The sequence below is a fragment of the Capsella rubella genome, unplaced genomic scaffold (genome assembly GCF_000375325.1).
Source record: "Capsella rubella cultivar Monte Gargano unplaced genomic scaffold, Caprub1_0 scaffold_4, whole genome shotgun sequence".
NCBI lineage: Eukaryota > Viridiplantae > Streptophyta > Magnoliopsida > Brassicales > Brassicaceae > Capsella > Capsella rubella.
The window spans coordinates 2,916,117-2,930,163 of record NW_006238920.1 but is presented as its reverse complement, the minus strand read 5'-3'; the positions used below and the strand labels follow the sequence as shown (position 1 = coordinate 2,930,163).

The 14,047-nt window shown below is 30.4% G+C and overlaps 2 protein-coding genes across 2 annotated transcripts in view; one reads left to right on the top strand and one right to left on the bottom strand.

Annotated features, from left to right (window-relative positions):
• Positions 1–8,081, bottom strand: part of LOC17889092 — a 29,398-nt gene extending 21,317 nt beyond the window's left edge. The window contains exons 1-4 of the mRNA XM_006294655.2: positions 7,843–8,081; positions 7,424–7,671; positions 7,193–7,349; positions 6,911–7,106 (exon numbers count right to left, since the gene is read on the bottom strand). Coding sequence (XP_006294717.2) covers positions 6,911–7,106; positions 7,193–7,349; positions 7,424–7,671; positions 7,843–8,081 — 840 coding nt within the window. The remainder of the gene's footprint in view (positions 1–6,910; positions 7,107–7,192; positions 7,350–7,423; positions 7,672–7,842) is intronic.
• A 1,793-nt stretch (positions 8,082–9,874) lies between these two features.
• Positions 9,875–12,370, top strand: LOC17889779 (agamous-like MADS-box protein AGL65). Its single transcript, XM_006295817.2, has 8 exons — positions 9,875–10,053; positions 10,455–10,514; positions 10,644–10,662; positions 11,613–11,683; positions 11,764–11,779; positions 11,893–11,960; positions 12,046–12,145; positions 12,239–12,370. Exons 1-8 carry the CDS (start codon positions 9,875–9,877, stop codon positions 12,272–12,274), a joined length of 549 nt encoding a protein of 182 aa, XP_006295879.2. The 3' UTR covers positions 12,275–12,370.
• The last annotated feature ends 1,677 nt before the right edge of the window (positions 12,371–14,047 follow it).

The window sequence follows — 14,047 nt, the reverse complement described above, 5'->3', positions numbered from 1 at the left end:
ACTTATCTTTTTGGTCAAGGGTCCTGAGAGAACTTCACAGTTAAAGGTGCTTATGTTGGAGTAATCAAAGGATGGATGACCTTCCGGAAATTGGTTGTTAGAACTATGTGAGTGAGGCCAAAATAGAGAAAAAGATCATATGGTGATTTGTATGGTTGGTAAACAAGTATTTAAACCTTCCAAACATTGCAAACTGACCGTCGGATATTGATGTGCTCATGGGCCTAATGAGAGAACGTGAGGCCCATTAAATGAGGTGGGCCCATGAGCTAGTGGTGAACATGGGGTCCACTGGAGATATGGTGGTCGGGGAGTTACATAATATAATCTTATTTTGTATATTAAATACAATAATTTATTAATTTAGGATGATAACAAGATTATTAAACTGAGAGAACTCAAAGAATTGATTATTGAGACTGATTTAATTTTAAGGTAATAACAGTAATGAAGATTACATTAAAAAAAATTCCTTTTTAACTTTTGCCTTTATTGGTTTACTAGTTTATTAACTTATAAGAAACTAGAAATATCCGGATGAAATTAATGATTTGAAACGGCTTAATATCAAAAAAATATATTTAATATCTTCTCTGACCAATATTGGAAATATCCTAAAGGTTTGTATGTTACCATATTATAAATAAGCTTTGATTGTAAAATAAAACATGAATATAGTTAAAATTTTATAGAAATTTTATTTCTCGTTTCAGATTAAAACCTAAGAAGAGCAGCAAAATCCTAATGATCCAAAACGCAAAAATTATTTGTAATTAGCATTGAAAAATCATGTTATGTTTAATATTTACTTCAACGACTTATATGTAACTAGTTTAGTACCCGTCCAATGGACGGGTTTATCTTTATTTAAAATTAAATTAAAATTAAAATTTATTATACCTTATGAAAAAATAATTTCTTTTTTTTGGAAAAATAAGAGAAATTAATTTCATTTGGAAAGAGATTTTATTTGGTTTGAAGTATCAAACAAACGTGTATATATATATATATATATCTCTTAAAATTCGTTATTAAACGTTAAGTATAAAAATCTAGTAATGTCAAATTGACAATCACCAAAACATTTGGGAGATATTTAGGAGCTATTCACCATTACTCGTAATATTGCTAAAATATTTTTAAAAATCTTAATTTAGCAATTATCCTCTAAAACATGATTATACCATTTTGAAAAAAAGTTATTTCTTAACTTTAAAATTTTTCAAAAAATCATTTTCAGACTATGAAAATTAATTAATTATCATTTAATATGATGGTAAAGTTCTTTCAAATTAACATCAATCTAAAATATGATGTTAAATACAAATATAGTCATTTGTAAATAAATTCATATAAACAACGCAAATAAACATAAAGATTTTAAAATAAATTATAGCATCGTTGAGGAAAACATTCAAAAATCTTTCAAAAACGAATTATGAAAAACTACATATTTTCTTTAAAAATATTTTAAAATTACTATATTACGATTTATATTGAACTTTGTTATCTTTAATTTAAGCTAAAAATATTATTTTCGAAAATCTTTTATTCACCCTTATATTTTAGACAAAATTGCTCAATGGCATAATACATTCATACATAAATTAAAAATTAAACAAATATAACATATTATAAAATATATACCATTAATAAAATTATGTATTTAGTTAAACTCAAAATCTAATTTATTTGTAAACTGCAAATCCTAATTCTCTTTTATGAACCCAAACTGATAAATAACCTTGTTTAAATGTAAAACCTAAATCTCACTCCTCTTTAATAAACCCAAATCGATAAATAATCTCGTTTAATTATAAAATCTAAACTATAATGCAGATTTATAAACTCAACATAAAACCCTTATAATTGTAAAACCTACAATTGGCAAAACAAAAAATTAGGTTAGCAGTTGAAAGAGAATTTTTGAGAAACAATCCTTTTGGTGTACCCCTTTTTAAAAATACACCAATTTCTATCCATTTTAAAAATAACTCTTTTCAAATATGAAAATTTGTATACTTGTATATAGTTTATAAGGTACAACTAGATCAACATTATTATTGGGAGACTCAATAAAAAATATTTATAAAGTTTTAAAAAGGTTCTAAACGGCATTTATAAGACTTTTATAAGGTTTTTATATGTTTTTAAATAATTTTTAAAACGTTTGTAAAAGTTATTTATTTGGTATTCAAATTTACACACATAGAAAGATAATTTGTGTCTAAATATATGAGCTTACACATTTTTTTTAATATAAATATCAATTTTTTTACTTTTTAATTATCAAAATACCCTTTTCTATATCACTTTTAAAAAATACTCCTATTTCAAACTTTATTAAAAAAACCACTTTAAATGTTGAAATTTATCCAAATATGTGTGAAAACTTATAAATATACACACAAATTACCTTTATATATGTTTAAATTTTTATATATTTTTCATAAATACCGTAAAATAACTTATAAATACCTTTTAAAAACCTTATAAACCCTTTTAAAACCACTTAAAAACCTTATAAAACTTGTAAAAACGATTTAAAACCTTTTATAACATTATAAAATATTTGTATCAAATTTCCAAGTAGTATTTATTATATAGAAGTACCTTATAAACCATATAAAACTTTATAATTTTTCATATTTAAACATGGATATTTTTGAAAATGGATAGATAAAGGAGGTGTTTTTGAAATGGGGTGGGTATTTCTCAAAATTTCTCTTTAATTTTTTATAATTATTTTTTAATGTTGTTTAAAAATTCTAGTTGTATCTTAATATTAACAAAATTAGATATAACATGTTGCGACATCTTATATTTTTACTTGACACTTATCATGATCACGTGAGTTAGTAAATTTAAAAACCAAGTTTCGACATATAATATCGTTTAATTGTTAAACTTAAACCATAATTTTAATTTATAAAGATAAATCATAATTCTTATTTATCATTTATATACCCAAACCAACAAATAACCTGAATTAATTGTAAAATTAAAGTTTAAACATTAATCTTCTTCTGTAAACAAAAACCGCCATAATTTCTTGTTAATTATAAATTTTAAATCTCTATCTTATTAATAAACCAAATTGACATAACTGAAATTAGGTTATTTGTTTAATTTTATTAATAATTTTTAATATATAATTCTTTATAATATTTATTTTATATATTTCCTTTTTCGATAGGGTTAATATTATTTTTATTTTATCCAAATATTAACAAAATTAGTTATGCCACGTGTCAACATCTTATCGTTTATAATTGACACGTGTCACGATCTTGTTAATGGCTGACTTTGAAAACCAAGGTTTATATAATAAGATAAGTTATAAACTATACACTATTTTACTGTTGGTTCGGAGTTGCACAATATGTATTCTTTTTCAGACTCACTTTCATCTCTAAGAATTGTTCACCTCAACAACATAATACTCAAAAGAATCGTTCCCTTTGGATCTGGAATAACAAAACTTATCTTCCATGCTTGTTTTTTATTAACTTAAGACTTAATACGAGTACACAATATTAAAAATGATAGTTTAAAATATATTAAAACAAAGCATCATTATATTGGTTTTTATAAGCTTTGAAGAGTGCTTGAGTCGAAACCTAAACCTAATCCTACCGAGTTATGCTTTTGGGAAAAGGAAGTTTAAGAGTGATCTAAACATGTATATTTTCCTATTTGGATTAGGGTTTTATTTATGAGTTCTCTATATAAGGTGATGCAGATCTGTGACATAACTTATGAGTTTGTGAGACGTGAGAAGCTTTAGTTTTTGAGTTAGTTTCCTAAAGCTAAGTAAAGAGTGTAGTTATTTATTAGTCTTGAGTTTCATTATCTTTTAACTAACTAGATTTGGTATCAAAAACATTGTACGATCGTGAAGAAACAATGGGAGATGTTTTCGTCTCAACAACCAAACCTATATTTTCAAGATAGTTTGCTCAATGAGCTTACAATGAGTTTTATAGAGATTACATAGAACAATCTAGAACTTGGTCGATCTTATCCTTGATACAGCTGTAGAGCTTAGTCATCCTCTTTAGCTTGGAGACAGTCAAAACGATTTTGCAGAGGGAGCGTCTCTTTTGCTATTCTAACGTTTTGTTCTGCAGGTTGTACCTTTGTCTTCTTCTGTTGCAGGTGAGTCTTTTCTGCAGCTGGACCATTTGTCTTCTGGGCCAACAATATCTTCTGGGCCTTGGGATGGTCCATCTTCACTTTACCACTAATATTAGAGAAGAAGGAGGACCTTCATTGATCATGTGTTCTATGCTTAACACAACCAATTATACTATATGGGCTGTGAGGATGAAATCACACTCAAAATTCATAAGGTTTGGGAGGTTATCGACATCAAGACAGATCCCATTGATGGTGTAAAATCAGCCAACGAAGAGAAGAAAGAACAACATGGCCATCGCTTCATTGTTTCAATCAATACTGAAACACTTATCTTGCAAGTTGGAGAACTTGATACAAAGAAAAAGGTGTGGGAGCATAGAGAAATAAAGAACCGAGGTTGAAAACTCTAATGTAAGAATTTGATCACCTCAAGATTAAGGACTTTGAGATAATCGATGATTTTGTAGCAAAATTATCAGAAATATCCTCAAAATATGGTGCTTTAGGTATGATCGATCATTGAAGAATCAAAGTTGTTCAAGAAATTTCTTAAGAACCTTCCTCGGAAAAATATATTCACATTGTGGCTTCTCTTGAACAAGTGCTAGATCTTAACACTACAAGTTTCGAAGACATTATTGGGCGTCTTAAAGCATATGAAAAACGTATTTCTGAGGAAGAAGAAAGTCAAGATGATGAAAGCAAGCTATTGTATGCAAAATTGCAAGCATAAGCAAACCAATATTGTGAGTTTAGTTATTCCAGAGGCATAGGACGAGGAGGACATTTTTTATCAAAGAGGAAGAGAGGACGTTGACGTTATAGTAAAGGAAGAGACACATCTAAAGTCACGTGTTATCAATGTTGTAAAACTGGTCATTACTCCTCAAACTGTCTGGATCGGTTACTTCAGCTGCGAGAAATTCAAGAGGTCGACAAATACATATACACAAGAAGCAAATGAACTAATTAATGATGCATGAGGTTGTGTTTTTGAATAAGAAAAAGTTCTTGCTGAGTAAATATGATACAACCACCACCAGCGAGTATGTTTGGTACCTTGATAATGAAGCTAGCAATCACATTACAAGAGATAGAAAATTTCAGCAAAATTGATGATTCTACTACCGTAAAAGTAAAATTTGGTGATGAATCTCGCATATATATAAGGAAAATGGTCAATTTCGTTTATTGACGTGAATGGTGAACCAAGAATGATGGACAATGTGTAGCTTCACCCCAGATTTGAACAGTAACATTATTAGTCTAGAACAAGTCACAGAATCAGGTTGTGACATATGGATGAGAGGAGAATGTTTGACAATGCATGATCATGATGGGAAGCTTATTTTTAAAGCTGAAAGGTCTCCGAATCAATTATACAAAGTTGATCACAAGGCATAGGGAACAGTACGCGTCTGAATCTTACAAAAATAACGAATCAAGTAGAAGGCATACTAGATTGAGACATATAAATCTTGAAACAGTAAAAATCTATGTTTCAAGAGGAGCTTGTATGACGCGTTCCACATGTGCGGTTTGAAAAGGAAATATGCAATTCATGTTTACTTGGGAAACAGACAAGGTAAGTATTCCCACAAGATACCTCGTACCAAGCGGATAAGATACTTGAGCTTATCCATGGTGATCTTTTTGGTCATATAACACCAACCCCAATGGCTGGAAACAAGTATATCTTTATACTTATTCATGATCATTTTCGATACATGTGGTCAACGTTGCATAAAGAAAGGAGTGATGCATTTGAAATTTAAAAAAAAACAAAAAAAAAGGGAAGAGGAGATGGTCTCTCAACCCTTCTGGCAATCTACAAATTAAACTTGTTTGGATAAATCCCCATTTGTTTATGCTCATATCAAATGAAAGAAAATCCTTGATCTCGAGCCAACGTTATAAAATTAAATCAGAGAAATCTTCGCAAAAACCCAATATTTAGTTCCTTTTGAGTAGAAATTCATTTTTACGTACGTACTTGTGGGTGAAAACTATCCATAGTTTTTCTATGGAGAATGCTTCCACAAGACTACATTACCAATGCATCTACCTGAGGCACTAGAACTGTAACAAACCGGTTTTAAAGATATACGGTGGTACATGCAGAGAGATTTAAAATAATTGATTTGACCACCGATGTTAGTAAAGTGCACTTATCTTCTCGGTTAATCATCCCGAGAGACAATCACAGTTAAGAAAACTTGAACATGTGAAAAGACCCAACCCAAAAAAGTAATTTTTAATCATGCAACCAGATTCACCCAATTAATTAAACTAACTAAACCAGCTAAACCGGACAAAATCAATTTAAATCAATAAACCATTTTAATTCATCAAACTTCAATTTAATCAGGTTAACTAGCAATTCCAATTAAACAAAACAATAATCAATAAAACCAGCGGAAGACATTAAATTAACAATCCAGCAAACCAAATGCATTAACCATTTATCCAGCAAACATTCCAGAAATAACGTAACCAATCTATTATGTTTCTAAATTTCAGAACTAGCAATTTCCTAAACAACTATTTAGCCACGTCTTTCTTCATCCCAATTTAATCATAGTACATTTTCAGGTCTCTGTACATCTTGGTCGCTCCTAAATGAATAGAAAACATGGTCGCACAAGCCTCACTCAAGATCTCACGCCTCAAACCCTCATCCTTAGGCACACAAACCCGCCTATGCCCAAGGATAGTCCCGTTGGATGCAACTTGATACTCTGAATTTGTATCTTTAGAAGGATTAACCAACCTTGCCTCCTTCTCCTGAGCCGCCCGAATTTCTGGTCAAAAGATCTGTTCCGTTAGCTGCCTCTAACTCCAGTGGCTCCTGAGAAGTAGCACATAACCGCAGAGTGCTAATCTCTCCAACCAAGGTCTTCATATCCTGCCCTCGAGCCGAAACGGCACGCTTCCTACTCCAATCATCTCCTACCAGAGTAGCCTTACTGGAATGGTAAGCTATCTCCAGAATAATTATAGATATGCCGGCATTGAATCTCCTGCAATCTGCACATCCACACCACTAGCCTACCCCATAACTGCTAGAAACGCGCCTCCTGCGACTCTAACGGCTCCGAATTGAGCACCAGGATCTCCTTGGATATTACCAGCCATTGGGGTAATGAAGCTATTCTTAGCTCCATAATCAAATAACATGTGGGACGAGAAACCGCCAACCAACAGGGTCCCTACACAAACCCTAAGCTAAGAACCCTTAACCCCACAATCACAAAAACGAAATTCTAAAACAACAGAAAAGAACCAGACTGAGTCTTAGAATTAAACATGTGATCGGTCGATCGGTGCTTGGTTCTCCCGTCTCCACAGTCGAGTAGATCCACGGTCCCTTGATCTGCGCCACTTGTGGCGCTCCTAGCTGTGCTATAAGCTGAGCCCACAACTGCACTCTCAGCTGCACCCACTGCTGCACTCCCGGCTGCACCCACTGCTACACCCACGACTGCACCATCGACCCAAGTACACCAAGAGTGTGCTAAACTCTGCGTCGTACTCTCGCATTGAACGCCCACACAGATTCAACGCCAGATATTGTGACTGCATGGGATCCAGTGCCTGCGCCTGGAAATACTTGGCATTGAACTCAGCCAAGAAGTCCCCCCCACATGATCAACCTCTGCTCCCTCTTGGCCAGCACACTCCTCCACCACAAGTGTGCATTACCAGCCAAGTAGTGAGCGGCTAGGTCCCGGTACGCCTCCGGGAACCTCGTAGACTGGAAGTACTGCTCCAATCTCACCCTCCACTTTTCCGCTAAAGCAGGATCGGAGCCCCCAAAGAACATGGACATCCCCTACCTCGGCAGTTGCTCCATCATCCGCAGGTAGTACAGCTACTTGCCAACCGCACATACCTCCTCTGGGTGCCCACTTGGACACCGGGCCCACCTGACTACACACCATGCCCACCTAGCCCAACTGGAGCCTGCACTGGTACCACTCCCGGTAACCGCTCCAAAAGCTGCGTCAGCAGCTCTACAAGACTATCAATGGAGAAAGACTAAGAGGTTCTGATTTTTTTAATCAATGCGGCGGATCTAAAGACACTTCAAGGGTTGTGTCTGTTTCAAGAAAGCTTGGAGGAGATGGTTGTGGTAATGTTGTTGTTATTGAAAGACCAAAGCTTTTAGGGTTTGTTGGGATCTAGACTGGTTTTGATTCTGGTGATCGTAGTGCTTCTTTGAGAAGTACTTGGTTCCCTTTTGATCCTGATGCTCTTCTAAGGTTATCTAAAAACTCTCTTATCTTGTCTAAATCTGAAATGCTTGTTACATCAATTGGTTTCTAAATTTAAGTTAAGTAATTGTAGGAGAAACTGTTTTGTCTCTTGATCTTGTTCTTAGTAACATCTAGTAGTAAGAACTATTAGTAACAAAATGACATCAAAAGGCATGATGGTGTTGGTGTCACCTTCAAAGTCTTGACCTTTTGATGTTATTGTGTTACTTAATTAAAATCAAGTACTAATCCGATTACTTTTGTTGTGATCCTGATGTCATTAAGTGTTTACATTTAGCTGTTATAGCATGATGGAATTTTGTAACCTTTTGATGTCACATATGGTTTACTTTGGAGATATGTTTATTGGTAAATTGTGTTGGACTTATCGAACTTGAGCGGTTTAAGTCAATGTGGAAAATGCAATCAGGTAAGATAGTTTTGATGTTTTGTTAGTTGCTTGGAAAAGTGTATGTTCTCCCGGAATTTAAGGCTCATTAATTATTATCTGTTAAGAAAAAAATCAAGACCATGATAAATTAGTCTTCTTAATTACTATCTTTCAATACCACATTTTTTTGGTTAAAATCATTTGATTCAATTGATGAAATATCAAACTTCATTTTTGAAACTTATGTTATAAATTTGTAATTCCATTTCATGATAAATATATTTTCTTAGATATGCTACACAAATTGCATATCACTTTTTATATATTTTGTTGTAAGAACATAAATAATTAGATCTATAATAATTATTATATTTAAAGATGGATATAATTAATATTAAAATTAATAAAAACATAGGGATTATAAAATTAAAATAAAAAGGAAGTTGGAGTTTAAATAGTAAATCACAAACTCTGTCTAATTAAAGATATTCTTCTAATTTCTCTTACATTTAATGCTATTTTAGAATCTTTAATTATCAATTAAAAATGGAAGTAAATCTAATCATTATTATAATGTTTTTTACAGCAAAATCTAATATTTTTTTAAGAAAAATATAATTATAGAAAGTTAGTTAAATATTTTTTTTTGTCAAAAAAGTTAGTTAAATATTAAAGAGAGAGATATACTGTCACATGTACCTTGGTTTGTTTTACGTCATCATAAATATTTTTTTAATCAACAAAATTTAGTATTATGTAATCATACAATATTATGTATTTAATTTTGTGCTACATGTATTATATTCCAACTTAATTTTGTGCTACATGTATTATATCACCAAGATCAGCGTCCATTTGTATGTAAGAAAAAAACACATTAATGTTATATAAGGTACTAATGAGATCAGTTAATATATGTTAAACAAAATCAAAGACAATAATATCAATTAAATAAGAAATTAATCTATCAAAGATTCTCCTATAACCACATCTTTAATTACCCCAAAATAATCTTCCACCAAACAATTCCTTTATATAAGAGAGAAAAAACCACTCATATCAACAAAAAACAACAATTACATAAAGAATGGGTAGGAAAAAAATAGATCTTAAGAGAATAGAGTGTTCAAAAGAGAGAAGTGACAAATACTCGAAAAGAAAAAACGGGCTTTTAAAGAAGGCACAAGAGATAGAAGTGTTGTGCAACATTGATATTGCCCTAATCATATTTTCTCCGAAGAACAAAGCAAACATATATCATTCTGGGTATAGTACCTCTAACAATTTTATTTTGTAACCATAAGATGACATATATTCTATAAAATTTAAAGTTAAGAGAATAAATTAAACAAAACTATTGTTATCTTTGGTGTTCTTTTCATTATGTTTTCTCTTTTTCTAATAAACTTGAAAATTTGAAACTATACCCATACAAGAAATGTTATTAATCAGTTTATATTTACACGAACTATATAGGAGTCACATGGTAAATCAGCAGTTTTAATAAGATATATGACAAATGATTGATTACATAAGAAAATAGGAATAGTATTTTTTTTCCAAGAACATGCATCATGAAATATGTGTTATCAAAGAATCATTATTTTGTTGATTATGTGTTGAAATTACCGATATTTACTTAAATATATGCTTATTACACATTGTAGTTCCTTTGGAAAAATTCTGGAGAAGTTTTGCAAGATTTCATTACAAGAACGGGAAGAGAGGTTTGATCGTTCTAGATTTTATATTATTTTCTGAACACAATTACATGGTTTAGTCTAGTTTTTTAAAAAAAAAAATTTTTAACTAAAAACTAATATATGTTATCTTTTGTATTTTATGTATGCATACAGGAGAGCATACACAATAAAGGTTTGTTTTACCTATCACTTTTCATTTATCACTTATAATCCAATTTTCACTTGCCAATATATTTCTCACTATTAGTTGGGATATGATTGGATATGAAAGTAAATCATATGATCAGTTCATATATAACTCAAAAATATTACAAAACATTAATTAAACAAAAAAAAATGAGATTTATAATTTTCTGGTATGCCCTTTGTTAAATGAGAATTTTTTAGAGAAACGCCCCTTTTGGAGTACCCTTTTTTAAAAATACCCTTTTTTCTATCCATTTTCAAAATACTCATCAAGATCATCATTACTACTGGGAGACTAAATCTAAATATTTATAAGGTTTTAAAAGTTTCTAAACAGCATTTATAAGGTTTTTATAATGTTTTAAAAGGTTTACAAAGGTTTTATAAGGTTTTAAATAATTTTTAAAAGGTGTTTATACGGTATTCATGAAAAATATATATGTAAATTTACACATATATAAAGATAATTTGTGTCTATAAATATAAGTTTACACATATGTTTTTGATAAATTTCAAATTTTATAGTGACTTTTTGATAAAATTAGAAAGAGAAATATTTTTTAAAAGTGGTATTAAAAAAAGGGTATATTTTATTGAGGTCGCCAAAAAAATTATTTTTATTTACGATAGTATTATTTTATTTAATCTACTTTTATATAGCAAATTTCAAAAAAAATATTATTATTACTGTTACAAACTTATATTATATATAGTGCTGTTGTATATATCATAAATTTTATTAGTCAGTTATTCTGAAAAACTATTAACTCAGTATGTCAATCTAAAGGACGTATACTTGTTTTCATAATTTACTAGTTCATTAATAAAAAATTATCTAAAAATCAGAACATTTAGTTGAAAACAACTGAATTATCATCTGATTTTTTTTGTTTGATTTCTAAAACCTCTAGTTTACTTTTCTCTCTACATGTATAGACGTTGAAGAAAATGTTGAGCATGAACAATACAGAAGATTCCACTGAAAATGTTCACATTTTCCATGAAGGGTACAAATTTTCTTTCGTTCAAATATATTGCAAATATATTGTTTAACATTGTTAATCTAATATTATTGTAGTTATTGCAGAGGTGAAGTGATCCAGGTATGAAATATCTTTCATAATGAATACAATACCTTTTTATATTGAATACAATAAAATAAATAAAAGAATATAATATGAAAATTTTTATATCGAATACAATAATTTTTATTTAGGATGATAACAAGATTACTAAACTGAGAGATCTCAAAGAATTGATTGTTGAGAAAAAGTTAATTTACAGGTAATAACACTAATGAAGATTATATAAAAACATTTCCTCTTTAACTTTTACCTTTATTGTTTTGCTAATTTATTAATGTTATAAGGGACTGGGAATATCCGGAAGAAGTTAATGATTTGAACCGGGTCAACATCATGGAAAATTATTTAATATCTTCTCTAAGCCATATTGGAAATATCCTAAAGGTTTGTATGTTACCATATAATAAATAAGCTTTGATTCTAAAATAAAACATGAATATAGTTAAAATTTTATATAAATTTTATTTCTCGTTTCAGATTAAAACCCAAGAAGAACAGCAAAATCTTATATGATACAAAATGAAAATATTATTTGTAATTAGCACTAGAAAATCATGTTATGTTTAATATTTTCTTCAACTACTTATTTGTAATATGTTATAAACTGTACAGTTTGTACTATATATATATATATATATATATATATATATATATATATATATATATATATATATATAGTACAATGAATTGTTCGGAGTATTGGTTAAGAGTTGCTCAATATGTATTCTTTTTCAGACTCACTCTCATCTCTAAGAATTGCTCACCTCAATGACATAATACTCAACTGATTCACTCCCTTTGGATCAAACTCATCTTCCGTGGTTGTTTTTTATTAACTTAAGACTTAATACAAGATTAAATATGATTAAGTTTAAAAAATATTAAAAACTTGTACACAATATTATAAAATATTAAGTTTAAAAAATATATAAAACAAAGCATCATTATGTTGGTTAAAGCTTGAGGAAAGCTTGAGTCGCAACCTAAATCTAATTCCACCAAGTTATGATTTTGAGAAAAGGAAATTTAGGAGTTATATAAACATGTATATTTTCCTATTTGGATTGGGGTTTTATTTATGAGTTTGTGATACATAACTTATGACAAGGAGATACCAAGATGTGACATAACTTATGAGTTTGTGAGACATTAGAATAGTTAGTTTTTTGAAGCTAAATAAAGAGAGCAGTTATTTATTAATCTTGAGTTGCATTATATTTTAACTAACTAGATTTTGTATAAAGCCATTGTACGATCGTGAAGAAAAAACAATGGGAGATATTTTCGTCTCAACAACAAAACCTAGAGAAGGAGGACCTTCATCGATCATTTGTTCTATGCTAAACACAACCAATTATACTATATGGGCTGTGAGGATGAAAATCACACTTAAAATTCATAAGGTTTGGGAGCTTATCGACATCAAGACAGATCTCATTGATGGTGCAAGAACGAGATGAACAACATGGCCATCGCTTTATTGTTTCAATCAATACCGTAAACACTTATCTTTCAAGTTGGAACGCTTGAGACGGCGAAAAAGGTGTAGGATGCAAACAAAGCAAGTCATGTGGGAGCAGACGGAGTTAAAGAAGCGAGGTTGCAAACAAAGACGTAACAGCACCATGTTGGAAATGACTAGGAGCATTATGAAACATATGCTAATTCCAAACTATTTTGGGGGTGGGGAGGGTAACCAATACATCATTCTACATATCTTTTGAATATGATAGCTATACGAGCACTCAAGTATAGAACTTTGCATGAAGTTAATAAGTCTAAGAAGCCAAGGATTGATCATGCTCAGATCAGATTTTTGGGTGTATTGGTTATGAAATAGTGGACAATCCTCATCTAAAAAAACTAGATGATAGGTCAGGAATGCTTGTTGATTTAGGAACATAACCAGGATCCAAAGCATATCGACTCCTTGTAGAGATGTAATTTTTGATGAAACAAATGAGTGGAATTGGAAATCAAACAAAGCAAGAGACTCTACTAGAAATATTGGCATTGATGACAGAAAATAATAATGCAGTTTATGTAACTGCGATAAATGATTAATTTCAGTTTTGATTACTATATATAGTGTTTAATAAACGCTAAGATATAAAATCAATAAGCGAGATGCTAAAATCACTTATTCACATGATGGTACAAAATTTTTAGATTCTGTGGTGAATCGAATGAGAGAGTAAAGAGAACTGAGAGATGGTTATGATAGATAAGGTATCATATCGAAATTAACTCTTAGCAAATTGTAATCCTCTAAAATTTCAGCATACA

What these genes read in the sequence shown, in the direction of transcription:
- LOC17889779 (XM_006295817.2), top strand. Translation starts at nt 9,875, where the DNA reads ATGGGTAGGAAAAAAATAGATCTTAAGAGAATAGAGTGTTCAAAAGAG. An exon ending in GCAAACATATATCATTCTGG is followed by an intron (nt 10,054 to 10,454) that starts GTATAGTACCTC and finishes TACACATTGTAG; the next exon opens with TTCCTTTGGAAAAATTCTGG. An exon ending in GAGAAAAAGTTAATTTACAG is followed by an intron (nt 11,961 to 12,045) that starts GTAATAACACTA and finishes TAATGTTATAAG; the next exon opens with GGACTGGGAATATCCGGAAG.